The sequence below is a fragment of the Hydra vulgaris genome, chromosome 01 (assembly GCF_038396675.1).
Source record: "Hydra vulgaris chromosome 01, alternate assembly HydraT2T_AEP".
Lineage (NCBI taxonomy): Eukaryota > Metazoa > Cnidaria > Hydrozoa > Anthoathecata > Hydridae > Hydra > Hydra vulgaris.
This window is the reverse complement of record NC_088920.1, coordinates 54,872,505-54,893,495: the sequence shown is the minus strand read 5'-3', so window position 1 is coordinate 54,893,495 and position 20,991 is coordinate 54,872,505. Positions and strand designations below refer to the sequence as shown.

The 20,991-nt window shown below is 29.0% G+C and overlaps 2 protein-coding genes across 3 annotated transcripts; both read right to left on the bottom strand.

Moving 5' to 3' along the window:
• Nucleotides 1-3,906: 3,906 nt before the first annotated feature.
• On the bottom strand, nt 3,907-5,484 carry LOC100211341 (serum paraoxonase/arylesterase 1). The gene has a single exon (XM_065788681.1). It carries the CDS (start codon nt 5,375-5,377, stop codon nt 4,280-4,282), a length of 1,098 nt encoding a protein of 365 aa, XP_065644753.1. The 5' UTR covers nt 5,378-5,484; the 3' UTR covers nt 3,907-4,279.
• Nucleotides 5,485-7,300: 1,816 nt separating this feature from the next.
• LOC136075447 (uncharacterized) lies at nt 7,301-20,481 on the bottom strand. Of its 2 annotated transcripts, XM_065788683.1 has the most exons (6): nt 20,316-20,481; nt 20,159-20,242; nt 20,021-20,076; nt 17,362-17,479; nt 16,370-16,498; nt 7,301-7,498 (listed from the first exon to the last, which is right to left on the bottom strand). In XM_065788683.1, exons 1-3 carry the CDS (start codon nt 20,443-20,445, stop codon nt 20,042-20,044), a joined length of 249 nt encoding a protein of 82 aa, XP_065644755.1. In that variant the 5' UTR covers nt 20,446-20,481; the 3' UTR covers nt 7,301-7,498; nt 16,370-16,498; nt 17,362-17,479; nt 20,021-20,041. The 2 variants fall into 2 exon arrangements, with proteins under 2 accessions (XP_065644755.1, XP_065644754.1); XM_065788682.1 differs by having other exon boundaries at nt 20,021-20,242.
• Nucleotides 20,482-20,991: the final 510 nt, after the last annotated feature.

The window sequence follows — 20,991 nt, the reverse complement described above, 5'->3', positions numbered from 1 at the left end:
CCAGATTCGAAACGAGCTCTGGACAAATTTCCGCGTCATGGTAAGAAAGGAGGCGTAAACTTTCTGGTTAAATGCACTTCCGCGGTGCTCTGTGACAAGACCGTTAGGACTTCTTGGGGCACCTAAAAAAAAAAAGATCTGCTATCTCTGACAAGCTTGCGCCACTGTCCCATCTTCATGTTTTTCCAATTCTTACAAACTAAGTGGCCGTGGCGCAGTGGTTAAAGCGCTTGATTTAGAAGCAAGAAGTTCCGGGTTCGAGTCAAGCTCTGAGGTGAGGCGTGAATTTACTATTTAAATGCTCTTACGCGGTGTTCTGTGACAAGACCGTTAGGTTTTCTTGGGGCATCTAAAACAAAAATTAAAAAAAAAAAACTTTTAAGTCATCTATTAACGGTTTTCTTGCTCTTCAATAATATTATTTATTTTCTAATAATTTAATAGTGGTTAATAGTGGACTTAATAGTGGTTGCTTAAAGTCTTATTAGTAGTAAATTTATTAAAAAAAGCTCCTGAGGCAAATGTTCCCATATTTTTTTAGTTTATTAACCAATGGTAATGTAGAAAACCAGTTTTTAAAGAAAATACGGACTATGTTTGTATACTTTTTTGATTAGTCTTAGTATTAGATCCTCTAAACCACAAGTTTAGCCACTTGTACTAGTAGCACCTAAGTAAATATAGCAATTTTGTCTTTCCTGCTCTAAAAAAGTTTTTGAAACCCTATTAGTTAATTTTTGTGGGCATATACTGACGTATTTAACTACGCTTGGTTTTAAAAGGTATCATTTGGTCATTTGCTGAAAAAACGAAATAATGACATCAACGTTACAGTATCAACAATTGAATTAGAACATTTATTTAATAAAATCTTGTTATATATCAAGTTTGCCTACTGCTAAAATGGCGTAGATGTAAACTTGTATTACATTGTTTCTTGCCTATAGGCAAAAAAAAACCCTATAGAGTAATGGAACTGTGAATCTTCTTCACTTGAATCATTAGTAGTTTTTTTTGCCTGTTTAATAGTAGCTATTCAATTCTTTTTGATATTTACAAAATAAAATATAGCTCTAAATCTCAGTTTAATGGTTCTGAAACTGGTTGGTAGTAATGCCTTCTAAACACTGTGATTGCTTTCAGAGAAGCTGGTTCCATTAACAACTGTAAAATATTATAGTATCGTCTCCGTTTGTTTTTTTGGTGTGCATTTGTGATTCCAGAAAATCTTTGTATCTATATTTACTATCTGTTATAGAGTAAAGTTCTCTTGAGAAGAAGCAGCTTAGAGTAATATGCACTATCTTTTATTAAGTAAAGTTCTCTTGAGAAGAAACAGCTTAGAGTAATATGCACTATCTATAATAGAGTAAAGTTCTCTTCAAACTTGTCGATTGTAACTTAAAAAATTTATTTTCAAAATTATTATTACCATAAAATTGTTTCGATCTTTTAAAAGTATTTGTCGTCTTACTATTTTGACCAGCCTCACACCTTTTCTGCATCTATTAGGCTGACGTAGTCGCAAATCTGTGTTACATTTATTCATGTCTATTACGATAAATACTCGTGTTATTTATGTCTGATAAACATATAAATGTTTTATTATGTTTTCAGAGAGGCTGATTCCATCAACAGCTGTAAAAAATACAGTATTAACAGTGACAAGTTGTGCGTGGATGGTACTATTGCTTTTAATGTGGAGGCCACATAAGGAGTCCTTTGTAACAACTTTGTGATAATTAGCAGGAGTTCACAGCATGGGCCCCTAAGGTGAATATGGAAATTGCCAAAATACTCTAGTAAAATTGTTACAAGGTAGAAGAAAGGCAATGTTTATCATTGTACCCTGAGTATGAAGAGAGCCAAAGAATCATAACAATGACTGTTACTTTTGTATGATTGATATTAGAAAGTACAATAAAACTAAGAAGAGAAAAGCTCTTCAATATCTAGACATATCATAATCTGCAGCACCTATCCCACATAATGACAGCCTTCCAGTACCACAACCGCCAAAAAATGTAAGTATCCTTCTTATCATACTCTCTAAAAGTCTTACATTTAATTTCCTAAAACATGAAATATTTACTATGCATTTATCTTTTAATGAAATCCTGAACGCTACTGTTTATGTTGAAGTTGTTACATGTTGTTTTTTTATTCTTTTACGAAGCAAAATGCAATGAATATTTTATCTGAAGAGTCAGCAAGCTAGAGTAGCAAAGGAGGAAGTTTGATAACTGATGGGATGGAATCTACTAGACGAAGATTGCAGGACATGTGTGTACCGGAAATGACAACTAAAACTAAAATAATGAATGTATTAAAATGGTGATGGCCTCTCGAACCTCTTTATCTAATATTTTTTAAACGTCTTTGAACAGTAGCTATAAAAAATCTCCTTTGATATGTATAACTAAAGTAGTAAAAAAACTCGATAAAAATGGAAGTTTGCTAAAGTTATCCGCCATTTTAGAATCTTTTTAATTAAGGAAAAAAAAAATCTTTTTAATTGCTGCTTTCTTGCAGCAAATATAATGCATTATGATGCTTTTTTCCTTAACTAAGTAAATTGAAATTTAAAAATTTAAGGAAAAAGGTTTACTTTGGATAACAACTCTCAAAAATATTCATTACAAAATCTGCTTAAATATACAAAGAAATGTTAAACACTATGATCACATGTAAACCAAATATACTTTTTTTAAATATGATATAATTATTGTGTTGACCACATTACATCGTCCATTTAATAGCCAAATGTAATTAAAGTTTATATCTTATTAAGTGTCATAACCATGTGTACCACATAAAGTAAACTACATCGTGTGGTATACCCATGCGGTAAAATCCATCATCAATTCGTTTAAGATTTCAAACTTTTTTTTCGCTTATACACGCTCTGGCCACATATACCTTTCCTGTGAGGAAGTTTTCACCACTTGGTCTTTTTTACAAGTATTAACATGATTATGGCTCAAGCAAGCTATCATCTCTTATTCTAATAACCAAAACTTAATCTTGTGTGAGCTTGTCATTTAGAAATTTATTAACGTCATTCATTTATTAACAAAAAGAGATAGATTTGATTTTTTAAGGTCTTAAGGAATTTAAATTACGTAAAATTCTTTAAACTACGTAGTTTAAAATCCTCTAATTTTTATATTTACAAGCATCGAATTACAATTACGAACAAAATAAAATCGTTTTAAAGTTTAAGTTATACTCCAGCAACACTCAGCATATTCATATTTCACTGATTTATACTAAGTGTAAGAAACAGTAAATTAGTAAAAACAGTTTATAAAACTATATTAAAACCTAAATAATACTCTACTATTATTTTATTTAACTCAACTTACAGGAAGGCATCAAGTAAATTGCAATTGCTAGAACCTATGCGCCACCCAATTTGAGAACGCATTTCAAAAACTAAATGCGTTTTTTGATCAGCGCACATTGTGCGTATACGATGGTTCACCAAATTCTAAGAAGAAAAGCTAGTGTGCAATTGTGTGAAAAACAGAATATGGTAACAAATAATTAAACATAAATTTAAAAACCTGCCTATGAAAATAGATTAGTATAAAAGTAATAAATATTTTAACTCATTGTTTTTATGTTTAAAATAGGGGAACACTTTTTTAGAGCATTTTTGTTTTCAGACTCCAATCACTACGATTTTTTGAATATTCAGTTGTCATTAGTATGAACACACAAGAATTTGAAGTTTGCATGTCTGAGAGTTACATATCTCAAACACCAAAAAAAGCTATTGGGACCTGTATTGTATGCTATTGGGAACTATACGGACCTGTAATGTATTATTTCAAACAAGTAAAAATCAATAAAATAACTGATTTTAAAAATAACGTTGTTCAATTTACAAAAAAAGAAAAAACATTTATTAGATTAAAAAGATCTTATTTTATAAAAAAACGAGCTGGTGATTTATAAAATACGTAAGAAAAATACAACATTAAACTTTAAAGTTATAAAAGAGTGTTAAGTTGACACACACACCACACACACGCGCGCGCACACGCACACACACACACACACAAAGAGTATTAAAAGAGCATTTAACAAATGTGTATCTAAGAAACCTTTTTCAGAAAGAAATCAGATTATTTCCTAGAAAACAAATTTCTTTGAAAAAATATAAACTTTTTTCTTTTTTTTAAAAAGGCATGGAAGGTTTAAGGAGAAGGGGCGAAAAAGAGTTGAAGATAAAATCTCATTTAACAATAAGATTTATGTGCACAAATAATATCATTTAGATATTATCTGTGCGGCAGTAAACCAATGTGTTATAAACCGAACCAATTAAATATTGATTTTTGTAAAAAACTATCATGCTTGCACTTTGAATAAGCTGACCATTATCATGAAAAACTTCAGTTACATCAGCATTTTTCCATTGATTAGAGTCAGGCACAATTTTTATCCCAGTTCCAGTGTTGAGAGTTAAGTTTCTTACTGCCAAGAAGAAATGAAGTGGTTTTTTTAAGACTGCAACATATAAAAAACCAGTTTGATGATCAATGTAAACATTGTCAGGACTATATGAAATATCAATTGCATTATGAAGTAAAAGTTTTCCTGATTTAGCTTCGCGTTTAAAAACAGATAAAGTATTATTTGCAGTTGAAGATACAAAAACAATGGAGAAATCTTTACTTATGGCTATACCGTTTAATGAGGAGTACCCGTCTGCTGCAACTAAAGTGCTTCCTTCATTATAGTAAACTATATTAGATGTGGGCATTTTTAAACCAATTTCAAAAAGCAATGAAGCAAATTCGTTATATTGACAGTACTTCAGATAATTAGTAACATAAAATATATTTTCATTTATAACAGCAATATCATTAAGACAAACAAACTTTTTATCAGTTAAAGTTTTTACATGATCCAAATAAGAAGGTTCACTACGTTTAAAAATAAAAACTTCAACACTCTCGCTATGATTAGCATGATTGATCACCAGCAGTTTAATTAAATTATTTTTTAAATCTTCAAACAAGTCCATCCCGTGGGGACTAAAACTACTGGGTAATATACTGTTACTCTTCAAAAAAAGTTCTGTTGCTCCTTTTTCTGGATCTTTAAAATCAAATAAATAAATACGACCATGCAGATAACGATGATCACAATTTGATGCACCTTTCATTCCACTAGTAAAAAAAGCAAGTCCATCGGAAGTCACTGTAATTTTTTCAGACCCGCAGACAATACCAGGAATAGATTTACACATTCCAGGATAGACATTATAAAACTGAACTCCCACAGCGTTACTTGTTAACCATAAGTAAATTTTGGGTATAAGGATAGCAGACAACACAGTTACAACAATGCTTTTGAAATTTATCATTTTTAGAGCTTCAAATGACTTTCATGCAGGTTAGAGTAAGTTTCGTGTTTAAAAATAAATATATCTAAAGTTTAATCTAAAAAAATCAGAAACAAATAATGATTAAAAATATCAACAATCAAACAAAAAAGAAATTATATATATACATATATATATATATATATATATATATATATATATATATATATATATATATATATATATATATATATATATATATATATATATATATATATATATATATAACTTAGCCTATTAGTTGATGGACAAACAGTTCTTATTTAAGTTGGGAGTTACAAGGTAAATACTTAAGGTTAATATTCAGAAAATGATTAAAAAATACTATAAAATCTGCAAATTATATAAACCAGTAAAACATCAAAAAGAGAGGATTCAGAAGTATGGGCATTTGTTATATAAAAATGAAAAATAATTTTATCAAGCAGGAACAACCACTGTTTAAGGTTGTGTTTTAACAACTACAGATAAAGAATGTGTCTTGACTTTTGAATGACTAACCACTTAATAATAAGAAACAGGGTAGAATTTATTATTAGGTAGAAGCATGTGTAGAAAAGTGGTGCAAACTTACAATGTTGAGACAGTTCTTAAAGGCAAACTTGATCATAATTTTTTTTTTTTGTATTTTTACAAATTTTAAAAAAATAAAAAAGGGTGTCATAAGAAATCACTCCATATATAACAGCAGTATTCTATAAAAGATATCAGGGTTAAAAGGAGTCAGAAGTACAAAAATAACATATAGAATAAAAAAAGAAAGCCTTAGATGCCTAATTTCAATATATACATATAAACTGATGAGCATTTTATAAGAATATGCAATGTGATTGGAATAGTTCAACTTTAACTAGGGTTGAGTGCCTGTAAAAGTGGCTTATCAGAATGTTCATTCAAGTATATAGATTTTGTACTCTTTTTTATATCTATATTATATGATAAATATTTTTTTACTAAATGGCCCAGATATTGTTACACTCAAATATGGAAATGAAAGTAAGAAAATTTTCTATTTTTGTTTGGGTTAAAAAGTCATTGCTTAGTCATTAGAGAAAGCTTAGAAGGAGCTATGAGAATTATCTCATCAGCATAAACAAAACTATTTGGAAAGATCCCATCTATAATGCAATCAATATGCATAATTTAAATTCTAAATACTAAGTTAATAATGTAAAATCAAAACTAAACCATGAACTAAGATTTATAAAACTAGGCAAGCTGAAATGTTATTTGGTTTTAAAGTAACTAAAAAATCATTGGTTTTATTTACTTGAAAAAGGTTTTTTAAAAAGTAATTAACTTATTACTTAACTTAAAAGTAATTAACTTATTAATTAACTTATTACTTTTTAATTACTTACAAATTTTTTCAATTTTTTAATTACTTACAAATTTTTTCAATTTTTTAGTTACTTACAAATTTTTTCAATTTTTTAGTTACTTACAAATTTTTTCAATTTTTTAGTTACTTACAAATTTTTTCAAATTTTTAGTTACTTACAAATGTTTTTTTACTGGGCTAACTAAGATAAGGAAAAAGTTATAACCCTAGTATACATACACCAACTGAGGGAGGTTGTTTTAAATATCAAAGGATATCAAAAATCTTTTAGGGAAAACGCTTAATCATGTAATACGTGAAAACGAACATATATTGCAATAAAAACTTCATATAACAAAGTATTTTAAATTTTATTGGAATTTTACTTCATGTAGAATTATCTAAACACTTAGAAAAATATTTGTTTTTATTTAATATAATAATCTTATAATTAAATTAATATAACTCATCATTAAAACGTTTGATGATTTAATTGCTTTTTTATAAAAGGGAGGTAGGTCCATTTTTTCAAAATTGAGTTTTTTCAACAATCACATTCTTTATTGAAAAAATACAAATCTAAATATGTTAGTATGAATAAAATTTTTTTTTATCTATTTACGATTACAAAGTTATTGATATTCTAATTATACTTTATTAAAAAATTATTGGTATTCAAATAAGACTTTCCAAGATTTTTTTTTCTCAAAACAATAAAAATGTGACTTAGCTCCTTGTTCAGAAACATGATCTTTACTTCGCTCACGACATTTAGCCATTTCCTAATAATATATAATACGAGAGTTTAGACAAATAAATACGCAACTTTTAAAAAAACATTTAGATTTATTTCCTGCAATTAATTATTGATATATTATCAGTATAATAAAATCGGTTAGCAGACGTTAACATAACTCCAAAGTAGGTCGATGTTTTCGCTTACCGTATTTTTTTTTTGCTTATTTTATTTATTTTGCTTATTATATATTTTCGCTTACCGTATTTTTTTTTTGCTTATTATATACCGTATTTATTTTACTTTGCCGCATTTACAAATTTTATTTTATTTAGAACAAAATTTGTAAATGCGGCAAAGTAAAATAAATACGGTATATTTACCGCATTAATAAGTAAAACAAAGGTGGCTTGACTCATACTGTTCGCGTTTATGACAAATAATATTTAAATTAAAATGTGAAATATATATATTTATTAATCAATTTTTTTTTGGAGTAATATTTAATGTTTGGAGTAGTTTTTTTTTGAATTTTTCGGAGTCCAGTTGAACAAATCCACAAGCTGTTTCATGGTATACTTTCAAACCACACACAAACGATAAATTCTGCCCTGCTTTATTATTTCGACTACTTCTATGAAAATAACTAGCTTGTCTAGTGTTATGTTGATATAACTCACAATTTTTTAAATAGAACTGTTTAAAAATATCATTTTAAGTTGATGTAACATTGTGAATTAAACATAGTGATTTAAAAATTATTTAGTTTTTTTCACTGATTCATCCAAGCAATTTTAACATTTTTGTTTTGTGAGTAAGTATGATTCTCATTACTTTGTTTTTTAGTTTTTTTAAGGTGTTTAAATTATTATTGTTTGTACCAAGAAAAATAAAAGCACAGTATTCATAGTGGGGAGCAAGTATAGTTAGAAAGATTATCTTTTTAGTCTATTATCTAGACTATTATCTATTTAGTCTTTTTATCTAGACTTAGTATCTTATTTAGCGACTTGTACATGGTTATTCAATAATAGTTATATCTTAATTAGCAAAAGATATAAAACATTGCTCCATTGGGAGATCTACCTCACTAAACATCAAAAAATGGCATTCAAGAATAATATAGTTTTTCAATTTTTCAGATGAGATCTGCAACTTAATGTGAGTAATTAGTTCAAATATTTAGAAACCAAATTAATAGGTATTCCCTGCAAATAAGTTTTAGTTTATTTTAATGAGGCTATTTAAGCATTTTATTTTATAACTATTGTAAAGGAAAGTTGTTATGTTTTAAAAATTGAAAACTAATATGTTAAAATCCTTTTTCTTTTTAGTGATTTAGATCTAAGCTACTTTTGTACTTTTAGATATGATTTTAATAGTTAAAACCTCTGTAAGATGTTTATCTTTTAAATCATAAACTAACTGGTCAGGTATAAAAACCTACAAATCAAAAGAGACAGATTTAAGAAATCAATAAAATTTTAAGGTAACACTAATTTTATTTTAAAATGTTTCTGAATTAACATGCTATTCATCATTAACCTGCTATAAAGTCTTCATCATTAAAAGTTATTGAAATCTTAAAAAAATAAATGCAATTTTCTCTACTGTAACTAAAAGTTATTAAAACATTACTAGATTGTTATAATTCAAATAGTTTCATTACATTGCTAACTGAATGTTGTTGAGTCATATTTCGGGGAAAAAAAAGATAATTACTTTTAATTTATTTTTTAAAACCGTTAGATAGTACTATTAAATTTAGTTATTGTTAAAATAGTATTGTAATATTGTGCTGTGGTAATTATTATAGTTAGATATAATATTGATCAGATGAAGAGCATTAACATAAAATATAAGCCATTTTATATGGTTCTGACTGCATTTAAAGCTTCTGTTTAAATGAACCATAATTCAGTTTAATAGAAAAATCAAAGTTTGATAATACTATTTTGTTTTCGAGATAAGAACCTAATTGAGAAGTAACTAGTTTATCATTTTACAGAAAAAAAGGCATTAAGGTTGTATTTGATGCAAAAAATATATTTTTAGGTTTGAAACTTTAAAGATTTAAATAAACAAGGTGAGAAATTTTCTTTACATTTAAACATTAGGCATAAAATATTAAAAACATGACACATTAAAAACGTGCATTTTTTAAAGAAGCTTTTTTTTTTCAAATAATCTTGGGGCCTATTCCTATTTAGATCTTGTTTATCGTTTGACTTATCATTCAGCAAAATCTCATTCATTTACTATATCTGTCCTTTCATTCTCTAAAAACTTTTATTTGTCTAGTTTTTTTCCCTGCATTTTAACTCTGAAACTCTCTCCCCTCTTCATGTTTTCCTGTCTCATACAACCTACAACTTTTCAAGTCTTCTGTCAACTGTTTCCTTGCTCTATAACTGTATTCTTTTTTCTCTAGTAACTCCCAACTTAATAGTGGTTGCTTGCAGCCTTGTTAGGAGTGAATCAGAATTTAAAAAAAAATTTAATTTAATTAAATTAAAAAAAATTAAACAAAATTAAAAAAAAAAAAAACAGGGAAAATTGCTTTGTTTAAGAATGTTCACCTTTAGGATCTCAAAATATTAAATTAAAAATAATATAATTTTTTAAATCTCTATAAAACTTTTTTTTTATAACATCTTCACTTCCAACAAGGCTGCAAGCAACCACTATTAGAGTTGGAAGTTATGGGAAAAAAAGATAAGTTTATAGAGCAAGATAATAATTAACAGATGACTAAAAAGATTTCAAATTATATAAATCAGGCAAACAAGATGAAGGGAGAAAATTGAATGATGATTTGATGAAGTCACAGTTAAAAGTGAGACTTGATTGAATGACAAGTAACATGAGAATGAATTTTAGCAGATGGCAAAAGAGACACTAGCTCTTTTGAACAGTGCCCATTATAGTATTTATAGAAAAGAGAAAGAGACAACATTACGACTATGTAATAATGGTTGAAGATTGGCTGCAAGAGCAGGTCCAACTATGTTTACAATGCGTTTTTGCACCTTGTCTAAAAGAAAAAGGGCATCATTGGAAGGTTTGCCCCAGATATGCAACAGTATTTCATACAAGGACAGATTTTTCAATCAATATGATATATGGTTTCCAAGAAAGATCAGAAATTATAGATCAAGAACCAAGAAAAATCATAAATCCTACAAGACAAAGGGTAGATAGAGTTAATCCTACAAGATAAAGGGTAGATGTCTTATCAAATAAATTACCGTTCATAAATATAAGAATATCTAGATGATTGTGATAACGATTAGCTGAAAAAGTTTTATCTGAGTTAAGGTTCACCAGCCATTGATTACCCTATGATATAGCAGAAGTAAGATCCTTTTCAAGCTTAAATGCCCCCTCCAAGCAATCAGAGAGTGTTGGCTTCTTGTCAAGACAAGAATACAAGAACTAATATTTTTATACCCTTTATAACTCACTTTAAATTAGTAATCATTTCAAATATCTTCTAAGGCAAAAGGTATTTGCTCAAGTTTTTTTAAAAATTAGTTTTAGCTTATTTCAAAGCCGTTGTTATAGAAGTTTTTTTTTATTTTATATAGCAAAGCTAATAAATTTCAAAAGAGTTAACCAAAAAGTATTTTACAATACTGCAAGATATTTTAACCCATTCTTGTAAATCAGCATGACATCTTTATTGTAAAGCTATTTTGCATTCTTTAAAAAAAAAATTATTTTCAATTAAAAAGGCTAGAAAAAAGTTTTGTTTATTTTTTTCTGGGAAAGTGCTGACAACACCTTTTGCTATTTACTTGTTACAGTTGACAATTCTTCTTTGTGATGGACTAAAGATAAATATTTATTTGCCAAATCAAAAAAAAATTTAAAAAATGGCAATACAAACAAAAAATGATGACAGTTAGCAGAAAAACTGTTTGCCTATTGTACAAAGAAGAAATGTTAACAAGAAGCAAATACATTTCAAATTTAAAGAATCAACAAACCTATATCACTTCATCTGCTCTGAATTTAGCCTGGGGGTAAATTCAGAGCAGTTATAATCAGGGACAAGATGTGGCTAATTTAGATCTAAATAAATTTTGTAAAAATACAAATTAGGTCTGAAACTCATTGGCAGCCTTATAGTTGTTGTGATCTCATTGAAAGATTAAGAGCAATGTCTGTTACCTTCCAATCAAAAATCTCCTGACTAACCAAATGAACAAAATCAGTGATCTTAAAGCAAAGATCTTTTCAGCAGCCTCACAAAATCTTGCTGAAAGCCATGCAAATTTCTGTACAATAATGTTTTCAGCTTAAACCACAAATGAAATACCATGTGACTTGTTACATTAAAATTGAAAATTTTGTTAATAATAAATGCGATGTTAAATCTGAGAAGCTTCACAAATGTGGGTCACTTAAAATATTTGATGTTTTCATATCAATAGTCAAAATCTAGGGGTAACAAAAAGACAAAACATTTTAGCGTTGTTGTTTATGAATCCATCATCTCTATATTAGCTGTGCATATTTTGGATGTGATACCACCCATATAACCTTTCTTTCTACTGGAAATTTCCAGAATAATGCTTTATGCATTAAATATCATACAAAGTGAAAAAAGATTTCCAGATTTCTTTTGATGAGAAATTCATGTTCTTGGACAACCATTTCTGTATTGCATTAACTGTGTGACACAGAGTTCCATCTTGAACATAGACTTAATTTGTCAAGTCTGGGAAGTTTTGTTTAGACTCGTTGAAGAACTTTTTTTGTGGATTTTTTCCAAACACTGATTCGCGCTTATTTTAAACCCTTTTTTCACAAGACAGGCGGCATTTTAAGTCCTTTAAATGCAGGAAGACAAACATAACCCGAGAATGATTTTTGTTTTAGAAATGGTCGACGTGCTCAGTTACATCATCTACCATGACTGTAGTCGCCTACTCGCCATTCCCGCCTTTGCTTGATCTGCTGCGAGACATTTTTTACATGCAAAAAGAGAAACAGGCATCTTTTTTTTAATTTCTATTGCTAAATCTGTATAAAATTTTAAATATCACATGGTATATAACAAGCGACAAAACTACATTGTGCTGAAAAATGCACACAAAAAAAACTAATTGTATTCATCCAGTGGTGGGATTCAAATATTTTAGGAACCGGTTCTATCTTAAATATTAGAACTACCATCGTTTTTTGGTGCAAGATGCATGTAAGTACTACAGATTGGCAACTGTATGTATATGCATATAAACAAAAAACTTTTTAAAAATAGCTTTCTATTCAATCGACTAAAAAGTAGAAAATAACTTTTTTCTGTTTCTGGTACTCGTGGAAATCCTGTACTTAGTAATAATCACTTTTGTAAAGCCAATACTGGAAGACATTGAAGGCAATTCATGTATGTATGTACACAAACAAACTCATCGAAGTAAAGGAATAGAAAGTTTGGCACCTTTTAAGTCAGATGCTTTCAAAATCAAATTCGTTTTAAATGTACATAAAGCTAAAGGCGCCAAACTTTCTATTCCTTTACTTCGATGAGTTTGTTTGTTTACATACGTACATGAATTGCCTTCAATGTCTTCCAGTATTGGCTTTACAAAAGTGATTATTACTAAGTACATGATTTCCACAAGTACCAGAAACAGAAAAAAGTTATTTTCTACTTTTTAGTCGATTGAATAGAAAGCTATTTTTTAAAAGTTTTTTTTATTTATTTTATTTTCTACTTTTTAGTCTTGATAAAATTGAATTATTACACTTATTGATTATGTTTAATATTCAATAAAAATTTATTTTGAATTCTGTATATAATAATTAACAAAAATATTTGGAGCATATTTTTTTTTATTAATTTAAATGTTGGTTGGGTCTTCTTCTCGGTTGATGTATTTGTTCTTTTTTGGACGCATTTTTATTTGTCTGAAATTAACAAGTGGAATATTTGTAAAATTTTTAATTAAATTTATATTGAACTTAACACTTTTTGATGCCCTCTCGGTTTCCGATATTTTTTTCGGAGTTCCAGATCTTACCAACGGGGAGGTGGGGCATCATAAATCTAAAATACTTATTGAATCAAATGTAACAAATACAGCTATTGTTAGTCGGCAAAAGATTATTTGTAAAATTTCAGGGCTGCACGATCAAAAGAATTGCTTCAAAGAGCGCTGTGAAGTTTTGGCCTCCACAAAAAAAAAAAAAAAAATCAAAAAATCAAAAAATGCAGACTTGTCAGTGAGTGAATAGAAAGCTATAATAAAAATAAAACAAATACAACTCATACACATATTTATTTCAAGTAATTTTAAATAGCAGCTTGATTTTCATTGCGGATTTTCAACTTTTTTTGTTTTACAGAACTGTCATCAGCAGAATGATTTTACAGATGATTGGGGATCAAAAGTATTGTGAATACCATAGCTGTTAGTTCAGCTTCTCCTGAACTAACAGCTATGGTAATCACGATACTTTTGGCCTTTCTAATATTTTGTGGTATGGTATAATTTTCATCATTCTGTATTGCGCTTTCAACAAAGTTTTTAAAATCATTAACATCAATTTTGAAGGAGAAAGTTTCCTGAAACATGCAAAGTGTTTCTTCTGCCTCCATCCATGGTGACCTCTTCAATGTTCCATAATTTAGGTTTTACTAAGTTTATGAGATCGTGCAAAAGATGTGAACCTTTATCATTGTCTCTACTTGACAAATGGTTATAATCCATTAACCTCTTCTGCATGTTCTGTATAATAAAATCCGACAGCTTCTCTCTTAGAAAATTGTAAAAAATTTAGAATTGTCAGTACAACCTATTTTCTTGAAGTTTTCAGAGTCCAGTTTTACATCAACTTCTTTTTTATGTTGTCCTATATCTTGCTTGAACATTTCAAATACTTTTACTGTCCTTTTAATTAATTTCTCAGCCATTGGCAGTGATACACTTCTGGCTTGCAATGCATTTGAAAGAAGAGAAATTTCAAGAAGTATATCTAACATGAGTGCCAAGTCATGTAAGAAATATTTGTTAGACATTCATGCAGCTATTCCTAAAAAATTTGCATTGCTACAGAAAAACTCATGCAGAACAGGATAATTCTGCCACACTGCTTGTGCTGCTCTCAAACTATGCGCAGCCCAGCTTGGTCCTAAAACTCTGCCTATTTTCAAGATCTCCTGGCCCAGCTGCTGAACAATACTGTACAGCAGCATTTGATTTTTGTGTGACTGGTGAAAGATTGAATATATCTCATCCTTAAAGGTTTCAAGTGATTAACTTGTTTTATTTCCTTTATGGCATTAACCATAACAAGTTGCAGCCAACACGATTGTCCAACTGTCAGCCAACTGACGATTGTCCATGCATCACACTGGCCCCGTCTGAGCAAAATGCAATGAGATTCTTTTTTCAAAAAATTCATACCAAAACCAACACTATTCAACATTTCTACTAAACACCTGTGCATGTTTTCTCCTTTTTGTCCTTCAAGTTCCACAAGTTGCAAGAAAATCTTTGGAGACAGTTCATTATCTTCCACTTTCACATAGTTTATAAGAACAGGCTTACGTGATATTGTAGAAACTTCATCGAAAATGACACATATTTTATGGCCTTCTTCCATAATCTTTGAAAATATTTTACCTTTGCAGTGTGAGATACAATTTTTACTACAGTTTTGCGGGAATGAAAATTCCATTTTTAATTTGGAGTTCAATTTTGTCTTCCACATCACTAAATGGCCTACTCCTTTTTGCTAAGCTATACACTGTGTTGAAAACTTTGCATGTTGAACTAATGTACTTCTCATTAACTTTAACAATGCTTTTGGTAACGGTATCATGTTTACAGGCATTAACTTGATTTACACAAATTGCATGAGCTTTGGATGTAAAATGTTCATTCATTTTGTTTCTGAAGAAAGCTTGCTGGGTTGTTTTTTCTTCCCTGATGCTAATACTTGACACTTTTTCCATTCCATTGAAATATGTACGCCTTTCATATTTAGAGAATCAAATTTTCCGCAATGCAAGCAACCAAGTTTTTTGTTCTGCATAATTCATCATATTTTTGTTTAAATGAGTCATACTGCTTCATACTCTATCAGTCTGGAAGTTGTTGCTCTTGCTGAACAGCGTTGGGAGCTGAGGTGGTACTCATTTCTTTCTGCAGCATAGTATCCTGAGATGAATCATTTTCTCTTGTAGCACTGCATTAGAAACTAATATGGTATCTGTTTTTTCTTCTACCATAGCATCATGCAGAGATGAGAGAGAGTATCAGTAGCTGAAGATAAAGCAGTCTCATCCAGAGTACCTTCTTACTTTCTGTACAAAGTGGAACATGCTCTGCTGTCTCTTCATTTTCAGAACTTATTCTAAGAAATAACCAAAAATACAACATGTACTAATTTAAGACTCTTTCACATTGCGGCGATCATAATGTCCATCGAATGCTATTTAACATTGTTAGTTTTGGATCTCATATCAATTTAAACTATTATTTATAACATAATAACTTACTTTATTAAAGTTGTCTTCAATATTTCAATGTAATATCCAATATTAATTTTAAGAGATTATTTGTATTTTGTCTTTGTCAGGGAAGCCATTTTTGTTGTGTGAGAACTCCGAGTAATTAAATATTGCGAAAGCGCTATATTTCGTTACGTTTTCCAAGGATTTAGTAACCGGTTCGCAGAGTATGTTACTGTCCAGGAACCGGTTCTTGCGAACCAGTGCGAACCAGCTGAATCCCACCACTGTTTTCATCTTACCATAAAATGAAAAGGGAATAACTAGGGTTTGAGTTTTAATCACTAGGATTGTATTCTTTTACTCTTAGCTAAAAATTTTAATCTTACATTTGCATATTTGAAACCATGGAAACCATTTTTTAATGTTAACAATAAGCGAAACTATTCTTACCTTCGGTTGATTTTTTTTTCTTTCCTAAACTGTTAGTTAATGATCAAGTAAATTTCAGATCTTGAAAATTACTAAAATAAAACCATCTTGAAACAGTATCCAACAAACTGTTTCTCAACAGTATCCACACTAAAAAGAAATGAAATGTTGGTAAATATAAAGAGATATTCAACAGAAAAAATATATAAAGGTTTTATTAATTAAAAGAAATTTACTGTGAATTTTTGTGTTTGTAGTGCTGTATCCCCAATTATTAACTAACCTGTAGCTGTAATTTTTTTTGGACAGCAACCCAGATTGGCACCCTTGTTTATAAAAATTTCCCGATATTATAGATGAAGGAAGCTTTCTTTTTTTTTTAGGTACCTTTTTTTTATTTGGCGCCCCTTAGATATCTGCTGCCCGGGACAAACTGTCCCTTTCATACTCCCCCCCCCCCTCTTGACGGCCGTGGTTACTAATATTCTGTAAAACTAGTATTCAGATAAATTTAACTGAAAAACGAAAAGGAAAGAAAAATAAGTATGTAAATTGAAGTCAATTACTAATTATAACAAATCCATATACTAGTTAAATTAGTATATGAACTTGTTCTAATTAGTACTTAACTTCAATACACATACTTATTTTTTATATTATTTATTATATAAGTGTTTGTTCTAATTATTAGAACAAAAAGCAAACACATATATAATAAATAATATCTTTGTTTATTGCACAACAGGCAACATCAGAATTTGTGATGACTGTGATTAAAAAACCATTTTCTGTATGAAGTAGTTTTTTTGTTAAGTAACACAAAAAAAACTGTTTGGGAAAATATTTAGACAGAATAAAAAAATTAGGGTCTTCAGGATTTTAATAAATTGTAAAATTTTGTGTCCGGGTACACTAACCTTTCATTTATATCTTCGTTTACATATTTCTAAAGCTAATTGCATTTGGTATTAATAATCATTAATAATTTATATAACAAACCATTAGTTTCTTACCAAGTTGTAGCAATCTTGACATTTCCAAAATTTATCTTTGTTTTCAAAAGAAATACTGTTGATTTTTTTGCATTCCTTATGAAACCAATGGTTACAAGTATAACATCGAGCCATTTGCCTACAAATAAAAATAAGCCTTTTTAATATAGCTAATTTTTTTAACCTAACTGGTATGCTAATGCTGGTCTCTATTAGTTCTTCCAGGCACTCCATATTTCTGATGAATCTATTTTTTTTATGAATGTTAATAATTTTCAGATATCCAACTCATAAGATGCTATCAAAATGTTTTTATTTATATCACCCAGAGTAAAGTAATTGTAGTCAAAAGTAATTGTAATACTGCTTCCAAATGACCCCTAAAAATTATTCTGGGCAAAAAAAGAAATTTTAAAATTTTTTTTTAATAAAAAAAGATGCTCAAATTTGGATTTCTTCATATTCCTGATTTGATTTGTAATTAGATTGCAGTGATTGGAGATTGGAAACAAAAAAATCCTAATTTAAAGGCCTGCCCAGCCCTTAACATGAGAGCAATGAGTTGATAAAATATTTTATCTACTTTTTTTATCTAAATTTATATTCATCAATAAAGTTTAAATTTCATGCAATAATCTCTTATTTTTCGAAAATTATTACTATATTAAGTTTTAACCACTCTCAATTTGAGGGGGCTGCAAACTTTGCAGGGTCATAAAAAGTGAACACTAAGAGGTTATTGCATGAAATTTGAAATGTGTTGATGAATTTAAATTTAGATAAGAATAGTAAAGAAAATATTTTACCAACTCATTGCTCCAAGTAATGAGTTAGTAAAATATTTTCAATCGAGGGCTGGGTGGGCCAAAAATTAGGGGTTCCAATCACAACAATTCTTTGCAAAACATTCTTATTTGAGATAAGCATGAACATACAAAAGTTTAAAGTTTGCACAATGTCTGTAAGTGCCAAAAGTCGAACATGTAGTACAAAACCTTCCAAATATTGTTCTATCTGACGGAATCCAAATCATCCTGCAAGAACAGTACAGTTTTAATTTAAATTCCTTTGGAGAGCATCTAGGCTTGCATTATTTTTTTTAATTTCTTTTTTTGGTTAACTCACCTCCTAAAGATGGAGAAGGCCACTACAGACAAGGAGGCTACTTATTTGTGGTATAACCCTCTCTCAACTCTCTATCTCCGAAACACAAACCTTGACGAACAAGGCCGCTGCGCGGTGAAACAAGTTGAGTGTGGTACTACCAGGGACAAGGTGAGGATTGAACTCAGAACCTCTCACTTATGAAGCAAGCGCACTACCACTACACCACTACCGCATATGTTTACCACATATTTGTAAGCAGGAAAGGACTTTCTTTGATCAAACCAAATATCTTCTATTGGATACCTGTTTTGTGATAAGATAAATTCAATAACCGCTATTGAAAACAAACCGCAATCAATACCACCATCTTGTTGCTGTACTGAGAGCACTTTTACTGTTATCTCATCTTTTTTGTACTTTAAAAGAGCACATATTTGTTTTTGTGTTTCAAGGCTTAAACACCTATGAAAGTTACTATCAAGCACATTTATTTCACCTTATGTACAACCATATGTACTGATGGCAAGCCAATGGTAATACCCATTATATATAACTTGTACAAATGGTAAAGAGTCAAGAACATCAAACTTTAATAATTGTCCCAATATGGGATCTTGAAGTCTATCTGCATATGGGTTAGCTTTCTTAACATATCTTGGAAAAATTTGATAACTGTATCAGATAACATTTGATTTTTTGAAGTGTCTTCAAAATCTTTTTGTGAAAGCAAAGAATAATTTCTTTCAAATAAAACCGATTATCCTGAATAATCATTTTTCAAATAATGCTTCATTGTAAGAGAATTTGTTTGAAAAGTTTCTTCACCAGTTATTTGATCTTCAGCAATAATTGATTCCTGTACTGGCGCTTACTGAGAGTTGCTTTTAACATTTATTATAGAGACTACCATCGACTTGACCTTCCCACACACACACACAATTTGAAAAAAAAAAATTTTTAACAACAGGTAAATGTACATAATCATGCATACCATAACCTGAACTTAATGGTAGATCTTTCTTGCTTGATAAAGCTTTCTGAGTATATTTCCATCTAGATCACTTAGTTCTTCTGATGATTCAATAAAATCAATGTTAAATTTTTTATGCTTGTTAACAATACGCGGACTACAGAGGCCATAGAGTTTCTTTTTCTTGTACTATATTATTATGGATTTGTTGGTATTTTACTGCAAATAGTGTCATTAATTAAGTTGAAACTAGTATGACTTACATGGCTACGTTTGAGCATATTCGATTTACCTAACACAAAGTCATTGGTGAATGTGTCAATATTTAAAAATGGAGAACTTCTATATAAAGATGATATAGACTCCCATCCCCATGTTAGTAGGTACTTTCTAAAAATTATAAAAAAGTGTTTGCATAGATAAGAAGATTTGAACCAATCATTAAATAAACATTTTGGCATTTTCATTTTGTCACAAGGTAAAATGGACGGGGTAATTTCTTTTTGCAATATATATATATATATATATATATATATATATTATATATATATATATATATATATATATATATATATATATATATATGATGATAACGTAAGTTACAATTCTTGTAAGACGTTCGTCTCACGATCGTGGTGGTGATCGTGGATACGGATTTTCTAAAAAAAAGAAAATGTTTTTTAAAAAAATGTATTTTTTTTTTGTTAATAAGAAAAAATAGTAAAGTTAAAAAAAACTTACGACGAATGCGAGATAATCTTGTACGATCTACAAAATTTTCATTGACAAAATTTCTAAAATTGTTTAGTTTTTGCATTTCTTTTTCTAGAAAAAAATAGTATTATAAAATATAATAAATTTTTCTTATAAAAATAAAAAAAACCATAAGAACAATTACCTCTTTTTGCGTTGTATGGAAATACTTGACAAATAGGTTGTTTTTTTCCATTTTGAATAATGTAAAATTGATCGTTTACACTATCACTAAAAACTTCATATTTTATATTATTGATGGTTATATATCTCATTATTAAAACTAAAAAAAATAGGTTTATTTAGAAATAAATACTCTATTTTTTATTGTAATAAATATAAATAGTTATAAATATCATTTTTTTTATAAAATGCCTAAAATAAGGTATACTCCTAGATCATTAAACACTGTCAATATGGCACGTACAAAAACAACAGTTCCTAGAACAAAAAAAGCAGTTCAAACACAAACAAGTACAAAACAAAGTTCAACATCGACACAGACTGAAAACCAGTATTTACCGAGCAATTGTAAAAGAATATTATCGTGTTTACGAAGAACAAAGAACAGATATAAAGATAATAAAACAAATCGTAAACTTGGAAGAGTTGGTAAAAGAATAAAACGCTGGGTTCATACTGCCGAATCCTATGTCGATATTAAACATCAATTAAAAGAAGCAAACATACGACGAAAAAATAGACAAAAATAATATATTTACAAAAAAATTATATACAAGAAAAGATTATTGATAAGAATATACAGTGGGTGAAAAAAAAAGTCTTTTTAGTATTTTTTTCAAATCCGACCTTTTCTTTGA